The following is a 25,526-nucleotide window of genomic DNA, read 5'->3' as shown; positions in this document are numbered from 1 at the left end:
AAGACGTCTAAGCTAAAATATCCTGGTATTTTGCCTTTGCCCCTGCTCTGTTTTGCCCAGGAATGTGGCCCCAAGAGCTTCTCCTATACTGAATTCAGTCCTTGGGCTGAAAGAGGTGCAACAGCTATAGAGAATCTGCTTCTGTCTAGTTTGCCCTGGGGCTGTGTACGGAGGGCATCGGGGTAGACATAGTTGTGCACCTGCTAAGGGCTCAAACCCCAGCAGGAGCCCCCTAACAAGACTCCCGTGGAGTTATTCCTCCTCTTCACCAATCTGCTTGTTCACCTGCCTTTTCCTCTGGCCCAGGCAATGGTGGTGGTGAGAAGGAGGAGCAATAGATGATACTCACTGCTTGCTCATTGGCTCTGCCTGGAGATCAAGCAAGTGGTATCGATAATGGGAAAGAAGAAAGAAGAGGAGGAGTGACAATGGCAGTGAGAAGGTAGACTCACTGAGGGAGGGGCCTCCCTTGAGGGTGTGTTGTCCAAGGTCCCTCAAAAACTTGGACCCGATACTGATGGGTGAATGGCCCAGTTTTTATTTTTGTGACTGGTATTTCACCATAGATGTTGGTCAACTGCTATAAGGCAGGAATTTTTTTTTTTGTGAGCTCTTAACTGGCCTGAAGTACCTTGATTTTTCATTCCCCCCCCTAATGATTCTCCTATTTATCTCTTGTTTATGATTTTCAATTATGTACATGCCGACACAACAAGCACTTCAGCAGTCAGTGACTTTGAGTGTAGGGAGAAGTAGGTGCAGACATCCCATAAACCTTGCAGAGTTTCTTTAAGTGGTCTCCTGAGGGTGGGTTTGGAATACATTAAGAGCTTCAGTCCCATGTCAGTGGCTAAGGGCAAAAGGTATCAAGCGTTATCATCTGACTTCTGACATTCTTCTACCCAGTTTTCCCCTCCAGTAATCAAGTTGTATATTGCCATGCTTGGCTCCTTGCCCTATGATACGCCTTTGGGGCTTGTTTTAAAAAAGTTGTGGCCTTTTTTCCCTTCTCTGTTTTTACTGTATGATCCCCATTTCTCCTTCCAGCTCCCCCACTGCAGAACAAATGAAAATTGAATTGCAATGACAAACAAATTGCTTGTGGTAGTGCTGATGACTCTACTGTGTGAGACTGCTGTATGTCAGAATTGTTTTCATGAAGAAATCATCATAGGGACACACAAACGAGTGAAAGAAACAGTCTCTTTTTGCATAGATATAAAGCAAACTAAAACAAAACACGACTGTAATAGTTTTTTTTTCCTCGTCTCCTTTTAGGAGTTTGATCCTGAGGAATTTTACTATCTTTTGGAAGCTGCAGAAGGACATGCAAAAGAGGGGCAAGGCATTAAAACCGACATCCCTAGATATATTATAAGTCAGCTAGGATTGAATAAGGATCCTTTGGAAGGTATGAGAATGTCATGGTCTAATAATCAACTTTTAAATCAAAATTATTATGAAAATAGCAAGAGATGGTAGAGAGCAAAAGGAAGATGAAGAATAAAATCAGTCCATTGTTGATCTCAGAAGCTACATTGCTGATAAAGAAAAGATATACAGTATCTGAGTTACCTGTTTTCATTAAACCTGTTTAGCAGTGCTGTCAAAAGCAGGGGCAACTGAACATGAGGTCGAGTCATGGGCCAAGATAATGAAGGTTCATGTAAATCTATATCAAAGCATATTCAGAAAATATGAATCATTTTAATGCTGTTTACTCAAAGATCTTAAAATAATTTGTTGAACAAAGTAGTTGTTTACGGCAGAGAACTTTGGCTATGGGACAGTATATAAATGTAAATAGTGATAGTAGTAGTCGTAGTAGTAACCATGAAAGCTAAACCTCCATGTTTGGACTCAGCATACATCTAAATAACAGATCCTAGGACTAACAGGTTAAGATAATTCATTACCTTCATGCCCTACTTGTAAGCCCAAAAGACCGGTCTGCTGTTGAAGAAACTTCTTATGTTTCTAAATCCTTTGGAAAAATGAACACAGCTTGGTTTTATCCCACAATATCTTACAGGGAGACTCTTAAAAGATTGTTCAGAATGTTAATTTATTGCGCAATCTTGAGTACCTCAGATTCATGAAATTGAAGTAGTAAAATATACCACTTACTTAAAAGTAAGCATAATTGAACAAAATTCAACTTATTTCTAAATAAATATGTATAGGATTGTAATGCATTTATAATATTATCAGCACTTAGCTTCATGCACCACTGCTTTTTGCTGCACATTTTCTAACCTATTTGATAAAACATTCAGTCCCATAATCTGTCATTGTTAGTTACATTTAGCACTGTGCAAATATTTATTTATTTTTGTGAACCACCCAGAGAGCTTCGGCTATTTGGTGGTATAAAAATACAATAAATAAATAATAAATAAATTATTTCCAAATATTTCTATACCTCTTCTCTTTAAGAATAAATTAATCCACAGCAGCTGACAAGATAAAATCATGATAAAATACTATAAACCCAATTAATAAACAGTGAAGTATCTCTTAAAAATAACCAGGGGCACTAGCCTATAAGTTGTTGGCAGAAACACTTTGCACTAGGGGCTCACCTGGTTTCAATGGGGAGATCATTCCACATGGTTTCAATGGGGAGATCATTCCACATGGTGTGAGCCTCAGTGGAGAAGGCCCTCCTCCACACCACAACCAAACAAACATCAGTCGGGGCCTCCACCTCAGAATGTAGTAGTCTAGACAGGAGCAGATGGTATCTCAGATAACTTGGTCCTGTGCTGTTTTGGGCTTTATAAACCATCAGTAATATCTTGAACATGTCTTGGTAGGTACATTTGAATGTAGGTACGTTCAAATAAAGAAAACTTGTTTATGAAACAGGAGAGGTTCTGCACATCCTCTGCCTATTGTTAACATCAACTCAGATCTATATGATTGTACCAGCAACTGAGTGTATTTGTCCATGTCATCTTATCCAAAACATTTCAATATTATTATTGGACCTGTACACTGGCGCAGTGGAAATTCTGTAACACAGTAAGTTTTAGAACTCATACTGCTTTATCCGCTATGAATTATGGGTAAGTTTATTTATTTATTTATTTATTTTATTACATTTATATACCGCCCCCCCCCCAGCCAAAGCTCTCTGGGTGGTTTACAACAATTAAAAATAGTAGACATTAAAAGTATACAAAAAAATTAAAAAACATAAAAACAGTATAAAAACAACAACAGTATTCATTTAAAACAACACTACAAATAAAAGTTGTAGTGGTCATGCATGCCCCAGTTGATTAATTTTATAAAACCATGTTTAAACAAGAATATATTTTTAGTTGTAAATAAATGTGCCCCTTTACACCTCATGGAATTTGTTTTTCAGTAATTGTGTTTAGGATTGCAGCCCTTTACTTTTATTCCTATTTGTATACTATCTTTTCTTCAAATGAAATGATGCATGCAGTACTTGGAGATAATGCCAGATAAACCTATACTGTACTCAAAGCAATAGCACAGCAGATTCATCATTTATTGTAGCTTGGTCGTTGTATTTCAGAGATGTTCCCTGGGGAGAAATGTTCCCCCATGGCTTTTAAATTACCATCTTTACCTTTCTGAATCATGAGTCTTTAGAAATGGTTTAAATCAATGAAATAAAAAAGCAGATGTTTAATGGTATTTAGATGAGTTTTAAAAAATGTCTTCAGGCATTACAAATGGTTCCTTAGCTTCCTGCTTCAAAAGCTGACTCTTGGTTTCATTCCATTACTACCTACTGTTTACAAATAATGTGTATTTCTCAGATAATGGCTATTTTGCCCCCCCCCTTAAAAAAAGTTTAAAACTGAACCATTTTAATTTTCTATTTATGAATGTAATTTTTGAATTGAGAAGGCTGTCAAAGTAGATTACAATGGCTTCGTTCTTTCCAAGACAAAAACAAGACAAAAAAGAAATCTCTCAGCAGTCCCATTATAAAACCCCACATTTATAAATTGCTTGTAAAGCTATTCCAAAGTTTTACCTTGTTGCTGCAGGTGGCTTTAATGTAAATGAAAATATGCCGGTTTTGACTTAAAGAGAAAACTCTACATGTATGCTTGACCTAGATTATATTAATGGCTTATTCTAAATTTGTAATAAACTATATCTTGGGTTTATGAATTTATGTTGGCTGTTATGGGATGGTTTCCTTTGTGTTTACATACACACAAATAATGTATATAAAGGTAACTTTTAAGTTCTTTGTTTTCTCTGAAAACGGTGTTCTTACATTCATTCCAGTGATTAAAATATCCGTCCTACTGGAAATTTGTAATGCAATTGCAATTATAAACGAGTGACATATGAATATAATTGTCATACATCTAAATACATGCTTCATTCTGCTATGCTCCGATTCTCTGGGATATTTCACAAAAATAAACGGGTGCAGCATCTCACTCTGCTAGTGTAATATCATGACTTAATAAATATTATTATTAATAATACATATTGCACTCTATGTCAGAGCTCATTCAAATTAACCAAAACATACAAAACAACAATATAAACAAAAAACAATAAATACACATTAGATAAACTACTAACCAGCATTTAAATAAATTCACAACCAATCAATGAAATCAACCAAACATTTAAAACCTGAAAACAAACTGACTTCAGTATTGTGTCAGTAGTGTAAGATTTATCTGGTTGGCATAGCTGTTTAGCTAGGCACTTGTATATTGACAGATACGTTATTGTACTTCTGCATGAAGATGTCAAATAATGTCTGGTTTCTGGTGATCACGGGTAAAAGAAGCCATTGTGGCTTCTCCACCCGCCTCTGTGCGTGCTGTGCCTGCTCCCGTCATTTGAATAATTACCTGCAGGTTGGTGTGTTGTCCTAACCCAGCGGTGCTGACTTTGTACCCACCTTACAACCCACAGTAGGAGTTGTAGGAGGATATGAAGCCAGCCCTGTGCCTCTGTGCACCGGGTTCAGACGATGGCTTGTTTTACGCTCGTGATCGTTCAAACAACCCCAATACAAAATTCAGCAGAGTCAGAGCCTTGCCACTAAGGGGTAATTTACCTACACACCATTGTAAAGCTAGCTACTTGACATAATCCTGTACACCTAGAATTTGTATCCCATGCTGTCCATCCAACAACGGAATAGAAATTGCTAGCGGAGTGGTTTCTCCCTCCCCCCCTCCCGTAGCCTGATCTGCTCTGAGGGTTTACGTGACTCTTCAGAGCAGAGTTGGAGGCATACTGGGGAGGGTGGAGGGGAAGTGGAGCAGGAGGAAGCCCCATTGTGCAGCAGACGTCTGCTCATGTGTTGTTGGATATAGCCCGTACTGTAATATTTCACTGTAAGTTTTTGGAGTAGAGGATACACAGACAACTGATAGTAGGTGAGCCTGTAAAGTCCCACTTACCTCGTACAGCATGTTGCTTCAGATAACTGTATTGATGCAGATGCCACTCATGTGCTGTTACATGTGCATATCTTTAGGACTGGGTGTTAATTAAAATTGGCGTTTAATCATGACTTTAATTTTAGAAGGAATTTGTGTAAAAGGCTAAGACATCATTTAAATGAAGATGTAATTGAACTTGAAAGTGTGATCCTGGCCTATCTGCAGAAAAAAAAATCCCTTGTAACCCGCTGGCTCCCCCCATCTTTTAGCCAAGCATTTTAATAAATATGCAAAGTGTATTCTGAAAATAGTGTGCTTTTCTTTATTTTAGAAATTGCTCAGCTAGCTAACTATGACAGTGGAACAGCAGCAACTCCAGAAACTGATGAATCAGTCAATGTAAGTATTTTGTCACATTGTCTTATGTGCTGCTGTATGTTCCAAATAAATGATTCTGCATTGTTTTATTCACTTATCTTGGAAAAGAATACAACAATATCAAAGCAACACCTCTGTGTTACTTCTCGATGTTCCAACTCCCCCACCCCAGGAGAGTGGTGAAATGGGGCTTCCTGGTAGGCATTGAAGCTGCAATGATTTTTTTTTTTTTTTGTCATCCTTCAACTAGCACTGGAATGGTCTCCACTCCCAAGTCCACTCACTGCTGACTTCAACCTACGCCCTCCCTCCTGTCTGTCCAATTCCTTTACCATTCTAAACCCCTAATTTATATTAGACAAAAACAAACAAACAAACAAACAGTGTGGATTACAAAAGACAGTTTACGAAAAGATTGCTCAGGGTATACAAGCAGGTATATGAGCCTGGGAAGCACTTCATTTGTTTGGGTGTGGTGTGGTGTGGTGGCAGAAAGCACCTACTGGCCATGCATGACACCTTTACACAGAGAACATGTGGATAATAATTCCAGATGAAGTCAGCTTCGTGCCACGACACTTTCTGGGCAAGGATTCACAGAATCTGGGGCAGACTGCTGACACTGTAAATTAGTGAGGATGGCATTGTTCTCAGCGCTGGGTCGGTGTTCTCTAGGAGCATGTCACTCCTTGATTCACAAATGTTGTGAAAAGCGCAGCATGCAGTGAAAACATCTGCTAATAGGTCTTCCTCAGCATCCAGAAGTACGTTCAGAAAACACTATCACCCAAACACACTCTCCACTAGTATCCTCAACCTACTGTGGTAGTTGTTGAAGCACTTTTCTTTGGGCATTCTTGGAGTGTGTTACACTTCCATGAGTCTGTTAGTTTTACCCTACTGTTAGTTTTACCCTACCCAGTGTCTGTTTACCCTACCCTGTGCCTGTTTGCATTCTCTTCCCCTCCTTATTGTTTTATTATGATTTTATTAGAATGTAAGCCTATGCGGCAGGGTCTTGCTATTTACTGTTTTACTCTGTACAGCACCATGTACATTGATGGTGCTAAATAAATAAATAAATAAATAAATAAATAAATAATAATAATGAGTCGAGGTTGAATCATGAAAGCCCGGTTAACCAGGATGAGAAGGTGCCCTGAGAAGCAGGTGCCAGTGGCTAGCTTATCAACCACAGGTGAATTCCCTAAAGATAGCTGTGTCATGACTTCTTCCTGAAATGCCAACATCATAAACCTGCAAAACCATGCTGTAGAAACTCTTTCATTTATAGAACTCTCCCCTTACCCTCCAGAATGAAGATTCTTAAATGGGATGAATCCAACCCCCACCCCCACCCCCACCCCCACCACACCAGGGAAATTCAAGTTCACAGAAGTCATGGTTGTTTCTTTTCTTGCCCTCCACCTTTATGACATCTGCCAGATATAGCTTATTCAGGACTTGCAGTGTCTCTCTGAAAATGTCACAGGCTGTTGATTTCCCAACTCCAAGGTGGTACTGAGAAGGAGGTAGCTCAAGTTGAATGTCGGTTTGTAGAAGGTCACTGCTAACCATTTTTTTACTGGCACAGCTCAGAGCATTGCTGTATTTTCCTTCTGGATTATTGGGTCAATCTCATAATCGATGATGTCAAGCATTTTCGGTGATATTTGGAAACTTCCGTGGAAGCTGGCATCATCCCAATTGTCCAGCTTAAGCATCAAGGACTACACTGCTTTTGTGCATAGAAGGGTCCAGTGATCCAATCCAAGTTCTCTGGCCTATCTGATGCAAGCTTCGCACATGGTCCAGTCCATATGTGCATTTGCTTGTTGCTTTTGTAGTGTGAACTACAAACTGCACATGATTGGTTTTGCATTTGTTCCTCAATTGTGCCTCCCTCTGTGTCACTCAGCAGCACATCTCCTTCGGTGCCCTCCTGCGCTTCCTGCAATTCGGCCTCCTCTCACAAGGCAGTTCAACTGCTTTCCCTCCGTCATGGAAGAGCTTTTGCTTAACAAATATTAATTATGCTGCTCCAAGCCTGATTTTTTTGGTTTGGGCTTTTATTTTTGTTTTAAGTACAAACCAACTATTAAGAGTGGGCAGGATGGTGATACCAGAGGAAGAGTCTTTCTACAAAATGTTCTACAAATATACCGGTATTTGCTTCCTCCTTTGATGTTCCTTGAGTAAATATTAGAAAATAATTTTGATTCATATTTGTTTTGAAAGTAAAAAAACACCTTATATTGCTAAATAGCACACACTGCTTCTAACATGTGGAAATAGTGCAAAATGGACAGTATTTGATGAATGACAATACATCTGAAAGTCCATTACTCTGATGGATTAGCTAGAGCTCTATCAATACCTCTTTATAGTTCTGGCCTTCATATACCACTGTATATTACAATATTTTGTACCTAGTATAACTGGCTTTTCCCCCCTTATCTATTTTAAAGAGTTCTAATGCATCCCTTAAACTTCGAAGGAAGCCTCGTGAATGTGATTTTGAAACGATTAAACTGATTAGTAATGGAGCATATGGGTGAGTATGAATATATAAGCCATAGTTATATATTTTGTGAACCGCCCAGAGAGTTCCGGCTATTGGGCGGTATAGAAATGTAATAAATAAATAAATAAATAAATAGTTTTGCATGATTTTCTGCTGCTTACTGTATGAAATGGTGTGTAGCTGCATGCCTTCTTATCACTCTTTAATATGCCAGTAAAAACCTTAAATAAATTTCAGAAAGCCAAAGTTACTCAGTGAGTTAATTTGCTGATAGTATAAGGGTGCAATGTTTTGATTGAAAGAAATGCAGGATGCTTGGCCTTTATTTATTTATTTATTTATTATTATTTTACCTCGTCCTTCAAACACATTTCTGGGGGGCTTGCAAAGAATGGCTTTTATGTGCTTGCCATTTTTTTTCTGATAGATTTGGAGAAATAAAGCAAAAATAAACAAGGAGATAGGTGTTTCCAGTGCTTTAACTACCCAGAAAGAGGAACACTGTGACTGGGTTCATACAACACAAGAACCTATACTCAAGGTTGGGTATCGGTTAAGTGTGGGTTGTTGAACTGTGGCTTGGTGTGTTATATGAACCCAACCATGCTATCAAAACACAGTTTATCCACCACAAACAAACCAATTAACAACCCAACAACAATCGGTTCTTTTTGTGGATTGTTCATGGTTAACAAACCATGATTTATTAGCATAGCTGGGCTCACACAACACAAGAACTCACAGTTCAGCGACAACCCATACTCAACCTTGAATAGCACTTGTCATGTTCTGTGAATCCAGTGCTATGTGAGAATTAACATGTCTGCCCCTTGCTCTCAAGGACTAAACAGAAGCGTGCTGGGGGCAGTGGCAAATGCACTATGGAGGGCAGAGCTACTAGTTGCATGTTGCTGACCCAAAGGGTGTTATCTAGGGGCACCTGATAACTTTCTGCAGCTTTCAGGTCAAATTTGCTTCATACTTCAGTTGTCATGGGATTAACAAAGTGGAATTTGAAGTGAAAGTTGAAGTTTAAAAAGACAAATACATTTCTATGTAATGACACCTTTAAATTAAAACATAAATAGGGATTTTTGAAAGTCAGTTTTATCTAATTAACCCCTCCTGCCGATGGAGGGGATAGTCCCTCCTGCAGCCTCTTGAGTGCCATCCAAATCTGCTCTGGCAAGCTGGGGGACCCTCAGGAGCAGTTTGGAGTACAAGGAGCTGCAGGGTGGAGGGGTGAGGGGCCGTGGCTCAGTAGTAGAGCACCTGCTTTGCATGCAGAAGGGTTCAGATTCAGTCCCTGGCATTACTAGGTGGGACTGTTGTATTTTAGCAATATGTTTGTCCAGAAAAATGTAATATAGATGATTGTTTCATATTTGTAATGGAACGAGCAATTCTAGTGAAGTAATCTAATTATAGATTTGAGTGCGTGCTTAATGCTTATGATGAAACCAATTGGACTTTAAAGTGCTTAACTTTGGCAGGATTGTGCTCCTAGCATTTCCCATTGTTTAGCATTAACACTAAATGCATTCATTGGGTTTCAGTGTTTGTTTCAATCATCTAGTTATTAAGACCAAGTTCAGAAGGTCAGAACTTTGGTCACCAACAACACTTAGTCAAAGATATAATGTGTCACTATCTCGAAGTTAAAAAGAAAGCACATTAATAATACCTGAGGTCCCAAGAATTTTAGTACCATTAAATAATAATTATATTACTCCCTTTGTGGAAACACAGCAGTAAAACGCTTCAAGGGCACTTAATGCTGTTTATTACTAGTATAAACTGAAAATAAAGCTAATGTTGTTATGAGACATTTTTCCTTTTGGTGTTTTCCAGCTCATTAATTTTCTAAGATAGCATAAATAAGTGAGGTATTGCTTGTGGTTCATTAATTTATTTTCAGGAATGTCATTGGGTATATTTTTGTGATGTAGTTCATTAATGTTTTTATTATGATAGTGTAATATGCTTTTTCTTCCAAATGAAGGTGTTCTGACTGAGCCAAATGTTGGGTTTATGTGTATGGATTTTATAGTTGTCCATTGCATTTGTTTGGTTCTACTACAGATTTTGTTGTCTTCATTAGTGAGTTAAAATGCTCTGTTTTAAAATATAATTGTTGATCTTGGCATCCTTTAGCAGAAATTTGTCAGATGCAGTAAACATGATGAGTTTAAATGTGAACCCTTTTTAAGTTTAGATTTTTTAAAAATTAGAACTCCCAGTTTATAATTGGGGGAGTAAAATCATTTGCAGTGCAATTAAATGACTTTATAGTAGATGAGGTACACCAGGCTGTTGGAATGAATGGTTGGGAATATACAAGAAGTTAAACAAGCTGTGAATCAGTAAACATGTAGGATGCAGGCCAAGTCATTAATGGTTTCGCAAGCTGTCTTAGACTTCCTCTTCAAGCCAGATCTTTGTTTTTTGCTCATAAATTGTTTCTTACTGTAAATGCAACATGTTTTCTCGCTCAACATTATGTTAACCTTGAACAGAAGTTTCATTCACAATTGTTGTGTTTGCCTAATCCCTCATCAGCATGGTTTTGTGAACTAGCTCAATAGCCATTTCTGGTTTTTTTGGAGCTTACATAATTGTAGTTTGGAATCACTTCTCAAGATTTCAGTAGTGAATAGCTATGAAATAAATGTGTGTGGCAGATACATTCATAAAAGAATAAACCAACTGCTATTGTTAGCTGGCACGATGTGTAGGCTTGGGTGGGATTGTGATAGTTGCTTCAGTCTTTTTTTGATGACTAGCTTTGAGCTATTTGGAAACGGTGACCAATATGATATCCCAGTGATCTGCTTTCCCCTTTGGGTGTTTTTCTCAGTTAGAGGAGAACTGCTTCAATGTGTCTAATGATTCCTAGAAGAGTAAAGACATTTATAAGGATCTCATACCATTCGTAGAGATAAATATTATAGGGATTAATGTTTCCAGGTTGAACACCTGCTTATTGATGATATTCAGTTAAAAAGTAGGAACAACTTTTCTTGCCAAATTCATATTTATTCTAAGGACCACTTTTTTTAAAAAAAGGCCTTTCCTATAACAAAGTATGCCTCAATCCTGTTTAGCATTTGCATGATAACCACATATCCCATCAGTATGTAAGAAATGGGGGAGGGGGCATAGCAGAACTGCCTTGTTATAGTATAAACTGTTGTGCTGTTGCTTTGCCTGATGATTTTTAACAAGAGAATCTCTTGTTCCAGTACATGAGGAAGGGAGTACATAGCTTTCAAATAAAAAATAAGAGTCACCAAATGATATGAGTGAGAAGAGGAAGTAGTATTTCTTTCTGCATGGAGTTGTACTAGAAGAGAGCAGCAGAAGTTTTGCCTGGTGAACACCTGTATACACAATGGATCCTGGACAACCTACTCCCTCACTCATCCACATTCTAATCAAATTTTTCTGTGCTTCATAATTTGGAGATGGAGAACATCATGTAGTGGAGGAGTGAGCTGGCACACCTTCCATTACACCACCACAAAGTCCCTATGAGATGGGCAGTCCATGGCAATGCTAAATTGCACTGAACTGTTGGTTGCAAAATTCTCTCTGGGAAGAAAAATTAATTTGACTTCCACACAAGGAGGCATCATGGGAGAGGAGACCCTGTCCCACACAATTTTGAAAGGGCTGGTGAAGGAGAGCCAACATATGAACCACAGTTTATTCTCTCCAACCCACCACTTTTTCTTAGATATATCCAGTCTCTTTGCCATCCTTCCTGATTCATTGCTGTAACTTTCCCTCCTCCCACTACCCTTTGAGCGAAGGCGTCATCAGGATATGTGCAATGCAATTTAAGATAGCAAGAGTGCACACTGCTTTGCAAAAGCTGTGTGTATGTGTTCACAAAGTGCTGTGAACATGAGAGGAGGGGGGTATCAAAGTATGCCCTGTAATGCATACTTTGGTCATCAAAGTATGCACAACAGCACATATTCTACACAACAATCCCAACAATTCCCTAGAAATACTAGTGTTTTCCCAGGCACAGAATATTTAGTATGAATATTGGGGAAATCCCCTCAACAGAAACCCAGCTCTTGAGGTAAGGCATGAATTTAAATGAATCTGAGATGAATTTATTGCACACGTATACTGTACTGTGCAAGTGAAGAGCACTTGATCAAAAAGAGAAGCATACATCCTTAAAGTAAATAAATAAATACCTTAAATCTGGGGTCTTTTAATTATTTTGGCCAGTAAACTGAATGGAAAATCAAAAGCATGGACTCATGAAAATATTTTTTATTTGTAGGAACAAAGCATGTTTTCTGTCGTTAAACTAGTCCAGTGACAGGAAGACAGTATCATTTGTTCTTTTTTATATTTGTTAAGAGTTTATTTGAACATATTTGGCTGATAAACAGTCTCTTCAAAAGCATGTCTTTCTGTTGCCCAGTATTTATTTCAGCCTTCCCCACCCTGGAGTCCTCCAGGTGTTTTGAAGTTTATGGGGTTGTGGAGTTGTAGTCAAAAACGTTCAGAGGGCGCCAGATTGGGGCAATCTGACTTATCCTATGTTTGTGTATTAGTATTTTCAAAGTCATTCAAAGTCATTTTGAGTAGGATCCAAAAAATAGATATATGAATGATGGAGAGAACCACATGTACAACACAGAAAAAAGCAGAGGCAAATACCTAATTTTGTGTGGGGATACTGTGCTGTGTGTATATGTCCATTGATTCAATCCTGGAGTTTATGCCTGGGTTTTTCAAAACATTCCTTAGCAAGTAAAAACTGAGGTGCTTATAGGCAGTTTGCTTTATTAACTTTCCACACAGACAGTGAACTGAGAAAAGACATTCAAAAGAGACTTGCTTGTCCAGGTGCCCATCTTTCAAGTTCACCACATACCAGTTGAGGCAGAGTGATTCATTGTCTGAATGCAAGGAGAGATCTCTCTAGTTTCTTACTGTAGAATATTTCCCAGTAAGGAACATCATTTGCACTGGTTTTCTATTGTTGGTTGCCAGAGGATTAGAACACCCAGTGTGATCTGTGTAAAAGCAGAAGGGGTTTTCTTTGAATGTGCTTGATTTGTTTCAGTAGCCTTTAGTTTTACAACAACAGCAGCAACAACAACAACAACTATATTTGTTCCACAGTGCCATCTACTGTGCTGTTTCTCTCACTATATTAATGGTAGTGATACTCCTAATGAAGTATATGATATAGTCTAAACGGCATTTTATGTCAAACTTCCATTAGGTTGTTTGAGCAGCCTGTGAGCCGTTTGATATATGGCCTGTTCATTATTTGACCCTACAATCATTTAATTGAAACTTCATCAGTTCATTGCAGATATTCAGTGTATCAGCCTTTTCATAAGTCAATGGTGCTTGATAGGGGTTACTTCCCCCTAAATATAACAAATGGCTCAAAATACTTAAAAGGAAAAGGTAGATGAATGCACAGGTTGAACAAATCAAACAGAACAAATCCAAAGAAAAAAGTGGACAATGCAAAGAAACCAAAGGGATAAAGAACTAAACCCTGGAGGAAGAATATTATGTTGCAAGCCACTTGGAGCGTAATTTAATGTGTGTATAAAATCAGTATACCTGAGTTCGTATAACACTTGATCTGCTAACCTGTGGGAAGGATTCCAGGATAGAGAAGGAAGCAGGCAAAGGTGCCTGCTACAGCTGGGATGTCCCCTTTGCTCACTTGGCCATCTACCACCAACTGCCCTGAGGGAAGGATCCAAATATCTGTTAATATTTTTATTGTGGTTTTATTAATGCATTTTCATTGATGTTACTTGGAAGTTGCCTTGGAAGGATATGTATAGATCATTGAGACAAACAGACATAATGAGTGGATTGTGACAAGATGTAGGAACAGTTGCCACTTGAAATAATTGACTATGCTAAGTCACATGGCTTCACCTCAGGAAGGGCATGCCATGTTCTAAAGTGTAAAACCGCAGGAAGTACAGAGGGTGGGGTGTGATTTGTATTTTGCCTAATGTGCAGTGTCATCCTGATTTCAGTGTGGGGCAATTTGTTTTGGCTGCCTACCCTGAAATGGGAACAGTGCTGTCAGATTGAGAGAATGAAAGAAAAGTGGATCTCGAGAAATGGCCCTACAATTATAATTAAAGAACCAACATTGGCTGTGTGAATAGGGACTAGGAAGATTTCCTCAAGGAGTATTTAAAGTTGTACATATCAATGTACTTACAGAGGAATCATATCTTCTGTAACCCCTTTCACTAAATCCAAAATGCAATATCAGCCCTTCCCACTTCCCACTTTCATATTTTATGAAGTTTATTCCATTTGTCATCCTAAACTACAATGAACCTGTTAAGTGTATCCCTGAGGGAATTAATCATAGGAGAATAATGTAACTCTAGGTTGACTCAGCCACTGCTCATCTGTCCCAGTTATGTTAAACTCTGTTCATTGGTCTCATCAATGACAGTAAGTATATATTACTTTCACAATTGGCAAAAAGACACTGTCTCATCATGAAGCTTACATTCTCTCTCTTGGGTTTCATATATGATGTTATCTTGAGCAGTCAGAGGTGGATTATGAATCATACATATGATACATACTTGCAGAATAAGCATTTAAGAGTTAAATTGTAATATTGTGCCATGTTGGTTTTCCCCACCATAAAAAACTGACATAAGTACTCCAAAAAAAGATTGAAAACCTTTTCCTCTCGGCAGTTGGATTTTTAAGTGGTTAATTGGTTAGCTGATGTGGCAAGCTGGGTAAAAAAACGAAAGTCTGGAATCACCAATAAGTGTTAAACATGTTCTACCATCATAGCATATCTATTTAGTAATGTACATTAAATCTCACTCTGAAACTTTTCTCTCTCTCTCTCTCTCTCTCTCTCTTTTAAAGTGCTGTTTATCTGGTGAGGCATAAAGAAACCAGACAGAGGTTTGCCATGAAGAAGATTAACAAACAAAATCTCATTCTTCGAAACCAGATTCAGCAGGCTTTTGTTGAGCGTGATATCCTGACATTTGCCGAAAATCCATTTGTAGTCAGCATGTATTGTTCCTTTGAAACTAGACGCCATTTATGCATGGCCATGGAATATGTAGAAGGTACGGTATTTGTTCTACATACAGTGGCAAGCTCTGTGTAATATACTGAAAAATAAGAATAAATTCAATGTATATGAAAAAAATGAGCCCCAGGAAATCGTAATTCTTACCTATTAGTTAGAGTGTTGGACTGGGACAGGCGAGACACAGGTTCAAAACCTCAGTCACCCATGATCTGAATGGGCAACTTTGGACCAGCCACTGTCTCTCAGCCTAACCTACCCAACAGGTTATGGATAAGATAAACTCGGGGAAAGGGAAACCATGAGTTCCTTGAAAGAAATGGTGGGATGATAGATAGATAGATAGATAGATAGATAGATAGATAGACAGACAGTTAGATAGATAGATCAACAGATCAACTAGGGTTAAACCAAAATCACTTCCCCTCTTCACAGTTCATGTGGTACCAAATTGGAAAAGATGTTTTCAGTGGGGGTAGAGAGCAAAATGGGTCAGGGTAGTTCGGGGGTGGGGATGGGGCATCTTGCTTACCATGCTGCGGCTGCTGGTTCTCTTGCTTTTCTTTCTTGTTTTACTGTAGAAGGAAAACTGTTTGCTGTGGTTGTAGCGCTAGCATAGAACTCTGGGCACTGCTCCCCTCCCCGTGGGGGGAGTTCTGTCTTAGGGGAAAACTTGGCAGAAGCCTTTCTGTGCTTCAGCTACTGTTGTCGCCACTTTAACAATTTTTCAAGTATTTAATGTAAAGTATTTTTATAGAGTTGCCAGCATAACAGCAAGTGACATTTCTTCTGTAGTATTTTTTATTACACCGAAGTGTGCACAATTTGTGCAAACGAAGCAAAGCACCTCTCCAAACTGTGCAAAATTATGGAGCCTGTTTGGAAAGCAAAATTCTCCCCCCCCACACACACCCCCTTGCTTCCACCATTCCACTTACCAGACAGCTGCTCTGGTGGTTCCAGAGAGGGGAGGCATTTCTGTCTCTTTTCTCCTTTCTGTAGTGCCTGGAATACTGTTAAGGAAGTGACTCAAGTGCCAGGAAATTTGCAAAATATAATGCCTTCCTTTTCTCTGCTGCAGCTGGACCAGACACTGCTGTGTAGTGGCCACAGTAGCAAACAGCATGTTGAGGAGTGGCAGCAGAGAGAGGTCAGGGGAGTTGAGGAAAGTGATTGGACCCTGTTGAAGTCTTGATAACATCTGGAGTGAGTTAGGGTCTGATTTGACTTGTAATTATGCTCAATAATAGCTGAGCAGTATTTTGACTTGGGAAAAATAGCTGGGTAGCTGACCCCAGTACAGGTGAGCCCAGGGTGATTCACCTATCGTGACTAGAAGTAGGTAGGAAGGCTTCATTCTTTGTTTTTCTTCATATGGCATCATGCTTGTGCTGGGCATTCATGCTAAAATGAGATGACTTCCCTTTCTCTTTGTTTGACCATTAGAGTATTTGCAATAATTTACCTGCTTTATTGAAACAGTTACAAAGGAGATTCATATACTTAAAATATCCAACAGCAGTTTTTTTTTAACTAAGCTGAATGTATATAACCCAATTTTTAGGAAAAAATGCTTTATTTTTCTTCATATAAAGATTTTTAATTATTAGTCTTATTATTGTAAGAATTTTTGATTCCTAAAGCAATTAAAAACATGTTTGTCTACTCACTTATACACATGCAGTTTTATAAATTGTAAGTACCAAACTGAATTTTGAATTAATTGTTGCTGGACTTACAGTGAGGAATAAACTATACTAACATTCATTATGTTTTAGGTGGAGACTGTGCTACTTTAATGAAAAACATGGGTCCTCTGCCTGTGGATATGGCCAGGATGTATTTTGCAGAGACTGTACTAGCATTGGAGTATCTCCATAACTATGGAATAGTACACAGGGATTTGAAACCAGACAAGTATGTATATAAACTACAAGAAAACACTTGCCTGAAAACTAGGCACATAGAATATGAAGGAAGACTGTTCATACTTCATCCACTATTTAACATTTGATAACTATTGCAGTTCTTATAAGTGTCAACAAAAACATTTGCAAACTTACTTCTGGTCTTTGGGATTATGATTTTATTTTTTTCTCATGAAATAACTTTAAATGGAAGAGCTAAATTAAGATTGGTTCTATACAATTTTCAGAATTTACAATTTCAGATTTTTTTAGATGTGTCTTGACTATCAAATTCATTTTATAGTAAACGTTTAGAATGTTGGCTACCGTGTGTGTAGAAACATCTTGGTTCTGCTTTAATAGTTATTGTTCCTCCCCCATCCCTTTTACTATTCCCAAATGGGGAAAGAAAACACATGTCCTATTGTTCTACTTATTTATAGCATATAAAATGTTTTATCCTATCACCATTTATAAGCATATTAAGAACTCACTTCTTCTTAGACAACTTTGTGTCTTTTTTAGCTTGAGGCGTATGTATTTGTCACCTATTTATTATCCTAATAGACAAACGTGGATGTAGCATTAAGCCTGAATAATGACTTCCCAAATTGTACCCATTGGAGAGATCAGTCATACTTCTATTTTCATGGAATAAAACAAAGATGTACTAACTGGCTGGGTTGTTTGGAAATGTGGCATTCTCACAAGTAGCACTCCAATTCTCTGGAAATGAAGCCAGACCCCACAGAATAATGTACCCTTTGCCAGTTATCGTAGTCATTTGTTGAGTTTATTTCGTGATGTTTGCAGGGGGATGTGGTTATAATCTAGGCTTAAAATTCTCTTCTGCAGTGAAAGCATCTTGTTAACAACTGTCATTCTCATTTGCAGTTTATTGGTAACATCTATGGGACATATAAAATTAACAGATTTTGGACTATCTAAGGTTGGCCTCATGAGTTTGACCACCAATCTTTATGAAGGTCACATTGAGAAGGATGCTAGAGAATTTCTGGATAAACAGGTAGGAGATAGGTCCTTCTACTTGTATTTGCACAATAGTCTAAAAACTAGATGCATTGTGGAAATCCTACGGATATGTTTTTTTCTTCCTGTACTGGAGTTACCTTTATTTTGCACTGCAGATTGGTCCAGACATTTTTTCCACCATTATGGTCTATTAGTAAGATGAACGATCTAATTGTGAGCAAGTGAGATTGTGAGAAAGACAAATTGAAAGTTGTTTTTATAAAGAAATCGGGAGTCTCAGCAGAGTACTTGTGGAACTCATGATGCATTGTACAATCAAGGGTGCTAAAAATCCTAGCTATGGCCCATTTCCCTTCACACATGCCTCATTACCATTTGCCCACAATCTGTTCACTCTTAAGAGTTACTTAAGGTAAAACCAAAGAAGTTTTATGTTAAAGTAAGAATAAGCCAATTGTGTTTAGTATAAATATATGCAATCTGCTGTGACTTCATAATATTAAGCAGCCGATATGAAATAATTCTTCTTTTGCATGAATTCAGTTGAAATCTTTCATGAGAATATCCTCAACATTATAAACCCAAGAGAAAGTTTGAAATTCTCTACCATGGTTCTTTTAATAAAGTGGAAGGTATCAACAGAGAAATTTATGAACAAAAACAAACTCAATTTTGTTTTTCTTCTCTCATTTTTAGGTCTGTGGCACTCCAGAATATATAGCTCCAGAAGTGATTCTAAGGCAGGGTTATGGCAAGCCAGTGGACTGGTGGTCCATGGGAATTATCCTTTATGAATTTCTTGTTGGGTGTGTACCGTTTTTTGGGGATACACCAGAAGAACTATTTGGACAAGTCATCAGTGGTAAATATGACAAAGCTGAAATGGTTATCCTCATATCCTTAGAACTATCCATTATAAGAATGGCCACCTGGCCAGTTTTAAAAGCACAATCAGACCTTTGTTGCTCCCAGGAGAAACTGACAATCTTATCTTCTCCACATAAGAATACTAAATTGGTGTTATTTTCTAATTGATTTACCACAAATTAAAATATAATTGCTTACAACACTCAGCAGAATTACAAGGCTGGAATTTGAATTTAAGAAACAAAGCAGGGCTGAGTTCAGTGATGATCATCGTAATATATTCTTTGTGTCTCTGTGTATCACACACATTGGCTCTGCGCTTGTGCAGAGCCAAGTTAGAGAAAAAATTCTCTAGCTAAGAAATTTCTCACTGTCCCATTGCCCATGTCCCTAGTGAGTTCCCGTTTACTCCATTCTCTTTTGATCACAATTGTGACAGTCTTGTTTGGAATCTTCTTTGCATTCAGTAAAAAAACTCAATTATTGCTGAGGTTTTATTCTTTCTCTATCCCTCTCTCTTCTTTCTATTAGTTTGTTCATTATTTTGCGATTCTGTGATTGCTCGCTGGGCCCTGCATGCACCTTTCTGAAAGTGTGTCTGCTGTGGGAGGAAGTTACTCCTTTATGTAAGCCTATGTACACAAGTTGCCTGGGGAACATGGGCAGGAGGGTGCTGATGTACTCATGACCTGCTTATGGGTTTCTGGTTGACAGCTGGTTGGCCACTGTGCGAACAGAATGCTGGACTAGGTGTACTCTTGATCTGATCCAGCATGGCTCTTCTTATGTTCTTACGTATCCCTGATGGACAGACATTCTTTATAGCTTTTCTGCCTTGGAAAATGGCACAAGGTGGACACTTGTTCACATTGCCAGGCATTTACGAAACAAGCCTGCACAATCACTTGGATCTTCTCCACACAGAAAAACATTGGAGGTGGTGGAGGTATAGCTCAGACATCTGGTACTTCTGCTGTGCAATGTCGTACACAAGTGTTGGGTTCCCCATGTCATGCTGCTCATGCTACTGAGCAAACTGACCCACCCATGCATGGTGGTCACAGAGCCAACAAAACGCATGCACGCTTGTTGACACTTTTGTTGGCAAAAAAATTAACAAACAGGTGATAGCTTTCAAACCCTCTTCTACTCTTTCTTTTGAACCGAAGAAGAAAAAGAAGAAGAAGAAGAAGAAGAAGAGCAGAGCAGTAAGAGCTCTAAAAAGGCACCAGAATCTGCATGGGACCGTCTGTGGTTGACAGTTTCAATCTTGTTTTCCACTCCACCACCAGTGTTACATTCGCTGATACTGGTGGCTGCTTTGGAGCTGACACAGGAGCCCATACTGATACCTTCTATGTCAAAAGGCGAAATCTAGGATACATCTCAAATCCAATTGCTGCCTCCCCCAGATTGGTATGGGAGATCCTTATCACGTAGGTCTGAGTCTCTGGATTTTATCCTTTTGTTAGCATTGGTACTGAGGAATCATGCCTCTAGAGTTGACGAATGATGCCAGTTTCAGTCTTGATTACCTCTTTCAGGTTGGGATTGTCAGTCCGAATGAGACATGCCGTACAGGAGACCTTGGGAGTAGGAATTGCCCTGTTCATAATGCTATGGCAGTGAGTACTATTATCTCCACCATGAGACCTATGAAGCCAGTACTTGTTGGTATTGACCAGCACCACCTGCTGTGGTCTTGAGACTACTGGATGATGATATCTTTCTGGCACTCCCTCCAATACCACTTCCCCGATCAATGTCTCCACCAGTTCTACCACCTTGAATGGTCCCCCTGAATCAAGCACTGCTCCTGCTGCCTTCCTTGGCTCAGCCTCCACCATTCCATTGCCTCCAGCAGCATTGGCTATACCGCGTCCACACATGGCACAAGATCAACAACAGAAGCTTAATCCTTCAGTGTCTTTTCCATTATCCCATAGCAAGAGCTATAATTGGATTCGAAGTCTCACTCCACTGTGCATTTGTCCACCTCCTCTCCAGACTCAGGATGTGATCTCCCTATCTGAGGAGCTTGGTCAGTTTTCTGACCAAGTCATCCATATTGCTCAGTCCTTATGCCTTGAAACATAGCATCCTGTTTCTACCATACAAAATCTGGTGTTTTAGTTCATACTGAGTTGTCAATGCCATTGGTAATCCGACTTTATCCAAGCCTAGGCCATATTGTACAACAGTTGCGGAAGGCCCCCTTCTCCAGGTCTCCCAAAGGGATGTATTATGTGCAGGAGAAAGTTGCCAGTTTTCTTTTCACCTATTCTTCTCTGAACTCTATTGTAGTGGAGGCAGTACATCTGGACAAGGAGGACCATCACCTTGATGTAATGGGAAGACATCTATGTTCTTTAATTACCCTGGGAATTAAGATATCAAATTACCAGGCAGCCATTTTTTATTACCAACTATTCCTCTTGGATAAAGTTGGGCACCTCTTCGACCACATTCCCAAGGATAAGAGGGATCTCACTTGGACATTTCAGGGTGAAGCTATATGTGTTTCCAGACGTCAAATTAACACATCTCACCACCAAGTGTACTGTGACCCAAAAGTTCTAGTTGGTGCAGTAGCGTCAAGGCGTCCTACCTGGCTGAGGTTTGCAGGTCTGTCCCAAGAGTCATGATTCTGTATTGAGGGCTTTCCTTTCAATGGCCAACATCTCTTCAATGCTAAAACTGATAAGGCCAAGGATTCATTTCAAAAGGCACAAAATACGGCATGGCACATGGGGTTGAACCAGCCACCCCCTCCATACAGACATTGCTGCTAGTCTCGTCCCTTTTCTCGTCCCTTTTCTCATCCCTTTGGTAAAGTGACTGGTCTCAAATTGTCTGCCCCAGTCCGAGCTCACTCTGCTTGTGGGATGGCGACTAATCGTATTTCACAGGGGAGCTACCATTCCTGAACTATGCATAAGTGTAACCTGGTCAAAGCCATCAATATTCATTGATCACTACTGATTTTCGGGCCAGAGCTGACTGCTGTTATGGGCGTGCTGTGCTCTCCTCTGTTCTACAGTAAGACACCAACCTGCCTACTGTAACTCTGCTTGATACTTGTCCATGTATGTGATACACAGAGACTATGAAGAACAAAAACAGGTTTCTTATGTGAAACTGTAGTTCTTCAAGTGGTCATCTCTCCATTCGCATAACCCATGCACTATCTCTTCTTCGGTGTCCTACTTGATTTCAATGTGGATACCTAAGACTCTTTTGTCCTGAGGCTGCAATGATGGTCTCAAGAAAGTGAGAGAATAAACGGGAAGCCGCTAGGGTCATGCACACTGGGATGGTAGAGGAAGGTTCCCACCAAAATTCCTCAGCTATAGGAAGTTTTCCCAAAACAGGGCTCCATGCAAATACAGAGCCCGTGGGTACGTAAATGCACAGGTAACCACTTGAAGAACTACAGTTACAGGTAAGCAACCTGATGGGTAGTGTTATTTTTGTTTATTTAACAAAATTCTGTTTAGAATTCCAGGGCAGTATGCTATCCATTAAATCTCAAAATAAAGTCCAAAAATAAAATAACAGCTAAAAACATAAATTCTTAAAAATATACACAAATTAAAATGCCTAGTTGAACAGTAATGTTTTAGGTTGTCTGTAGAGAGGGCATTCCGTCGTTGGACACCATTGCTAAGGAAGTCAGTTCGTTTGTTGACTCTTATTGTACCTTCCTTGGATAAAGGGATGTGAACAAAAAGATTTTTAATAAATAGTAGTTCAAAATGATCGCTGTCCACATGCTTACAAACTAAGGCTATTGAGATCAAAGAAAGAGTGAGAGGAATGGAAAAGAAAGAATAGGCTATATTGGTGTTGTGAAGGAAAAAAATAGAAGATGAATTATCTACAAGAACGATCATACTAGAAAAGCAAGAGAAAAATGTTTTTAAAAAGGAGTGGTAGCCACAAATTAGAGGAGAGTTGCTTAAACAGAAAGGAACTGTATCTCGACTGTTAACGCTTTTAGAATTTGTGCAGTGTCTTCAGTCCTTAATACAAAAAATCAGGCCAAAAAAAAAAAAAATCGTATGTACTTAATTTGCATAAATGGAGAAGTGCCTAATGGCACAATGCAATAAATTAACAGAAATGTAATAAAACCCTAAAACAAATGTCTCCCAAATAATAAATAATGGGGAAAAGAAGGATTCAAATGCCGATCACAGATTGTTAATGATTTCACTGTTGGTTGTTACAGTATAATGTTATTTCTGTAACAGCTGTTCTTCTTTCATTTAAAATTCAATAACCTTTTAGATCTTAACCTGCAGGCTGACCCTAAGTAGTGTTATGCAGCTTGTGGCAAAACTAAATGATAATTAAACAGTATCTATCACTATCCTACCTGCTGTTCTCATAAATTTTCCAGATGCATAGATGCAGTCAGCCGCTGTTTATGCCAAATAGTTAACAGAATGACATCTCTGCTTCTGGTTGTTTCCCAATCCATTTTAAAAGCTATGGTGAGAAGGTCCACTAGTGAAGGGGGTAAAGGAAGGCTGTGGTTCTATAATGGGGGATTTTCCATTAGATCATCCAGCTAGGCATATTTGTAAATGAATGAAATGGACTTGTGAGTTGCCTATAGTAAACAACTTTTTCATACAGTGTACTAGCTGTTTATAGATTTATAAACATACTGTTTCTGATGTGCTAAACCAAGGCCTGAATTGCAAGGGGGAGTCAAATGCTTAATTAACACACATAGCAAATTATGGCTTTATTTTTGATCCCTTCAGGCAGCAATGCATATTCATATTTTATTTTTTAAATCACATTTAAATGGCATAAAAAAGCTGTAGGCATGCAAACATAGAAATAACTTATGCTTCTATTATACTCTTGTGTGTGTGAAGTATTTCATTATGTATTATGATAGCAAACTGTGCTTAAAATAATGTGCACCATGAATAGCAATGTTGTACAGGGCAGAGTGCACAAGACAACACTCACAGTTGTATTTCTCTCTGCTAGATGAGATCAACTGGCCTGAAAAGGATGAGGCACCACCCCCAGACGCACAGGAACTGATTGCTTTGCTTCTGAGACAAAACCCCTTGGAGAGATTGGGAACAGGTTAGAAGGCAATGGGTTTGACATGAATGATCACCAGCATCCTAGCAATAGTGTCTTTTGGGCTTGTGCTGTGCATTTTATTTTTTATTTTTCTCTCTTAAGAAATGCCTGTCAGTGATTACAGTATGAAAATTCACTTGCTTGCAACAGAAGAAAGTGCAACTAGCAAAATTATAGTTTATAAGAAAAACAGAGAGAATCTATGTGTGTCTCTGTGTGTATGTTTACATGGAATTTTATTTTGAAATACAGTTAAAAATGCAGACAACAGAAGATCACATATCAATACAACAAAATTACTAATTAATGGGAAAGAAAATTTGCTGATTACTATCCTTAAATACCATGGTTAAACATGTGGAACAGTTAGAGTAAAACAGTGCTCACTAACTATTATGAGAGTTTGGTTATGTAAGTTATGTAGCTGAATCATACTCAGAAAAAATATACATCTGTATTTGACTGAGATATGATCAGAATGTCGATGGGTTTTCAGACAGGAGATAAACCATGGTGCCATAACATTTTTATAAATTAAACTTTTTATTATTATACTTCAAAGACCCAGAGATGATCTTCCAGATATGGGAAAAGTGTCTTACACTCACAGGATATCTATTTTACTTTTGAGTATTGCATGAGAAAAGTGAAACTAAATCCAAATACGTTGTTCTACTTGCTCAAACTTGTACGGCCTCTCATGCATGGGGCAGCCTGAGGAATGTTATAGAATCCACTTATTATTACACTGCATTTGCTTTTCTGCAAGTGTTTGCCAGAGCAGGACTAACAGGTATTTTCTTTCCATATGTGGTTATTTTGATCAAAGCCATTATCAATACACTGCATCTTTTATGAAATTAATGTATCTTAAGTCTTCAGCCTAATGCGAAGTTGATATGTAGTAATCAATAATGAAAAAAACCAAGCTTGCATGTAGCCCTGATTAGGATTAGGACCACAGTGTTCTGGGAGCAGAGAGTTTAAACCTTCCCCCCACTCATCAACACCAATTTTTTTCTTGATGTTCCACTCCCCCAGGGAGGGGGGAGGCCATTTGTTTTTTTAAAGGTATCCATTGTAGTCATTTTCTTTTTTTAACCCTCCCAGGGCAGGGGGCAGGAGGTGGAGGGATGAATTAAATTCCCGGTGAAAAACTGGGGCGGGGGTGGTTTTTAACCCTCCGCTCCTAGAATGTCATGGTCTCAAGGCAAAGCTCTGTGCACTTACACTGGAGTAAAAGCATAGCAGTGAACCTTTGGACTGAAGAA

At 38.7% G+C, this 25,526-nt stretch overlaps 1 protein-coding gene across 4 annotated transcripts in view; it reads left to right on the top strand.

The window, feature by feature from the left end:
- Positions 1-25,526, top strand: part of MAST4 (microtubule associated serine/threonine kinase family member 4) — a 242,288-nt gene that overhangs the window by 196,114 nt on the left and 20,648 nt on the right. For 3 of the 4 annotated variants that reach the window (XM_063127992.1, XM_063127991.1, XM_063127993.1), the window contains 8 exons: positions 1,279-1,411; positions 5,731-5,798; positions 8,246-8,331; positions 15,208-15,416; positions 17,158-17,296; positions 18,181-18,313; positions 18,976-19,141; positions 24,154-24,255. In XM_063127992.1, coding sequence (XP_062984062.1) covers positions 1,279-1,411; positions 5,731-5,798; positions 8,246-8,331; positions 15,208-15,416; positions 17,158-17,296; positions 18,181-18,313; positions 18,976-19,141; positions 24,154-24,255 — 1,036 coding nt within the window. Of the gene's footprint in view, positions 1-1,278; positions 1,412-5,730; positions 5,799-8,245; positions 8,332-15,207; positions 15,417-17,157; positions 17,297-18,180; positions 18,314-18,975; positions 19,142-24,153; positions 24,256-25,526 lie in introns of those variants that run through there. The other variant, XM_063127994.1, reaches the window with a different exon arrangement.

Source organism: Elgaria multicarinata, chromosome 6 (assembly GCF_023053635.1).
Source record: "Elgaria multicarinata webbii isolate HBS135686 ecotype San Diego chromosome 6, rElgMul1.1.pri, whole genome shotgun sequence".
Lineage (NCBI taxonomy): Eukaryota > Metazoa > Chordata > Lepidosauria > Squamata > Anguidae > Elgaria > Elgaria multicarinata.
The sequence above is the reverse complement of the archived record's forward strand: the minus strand, read 5'-3'. Positions and strand labels throughout refer to the sequence as shown.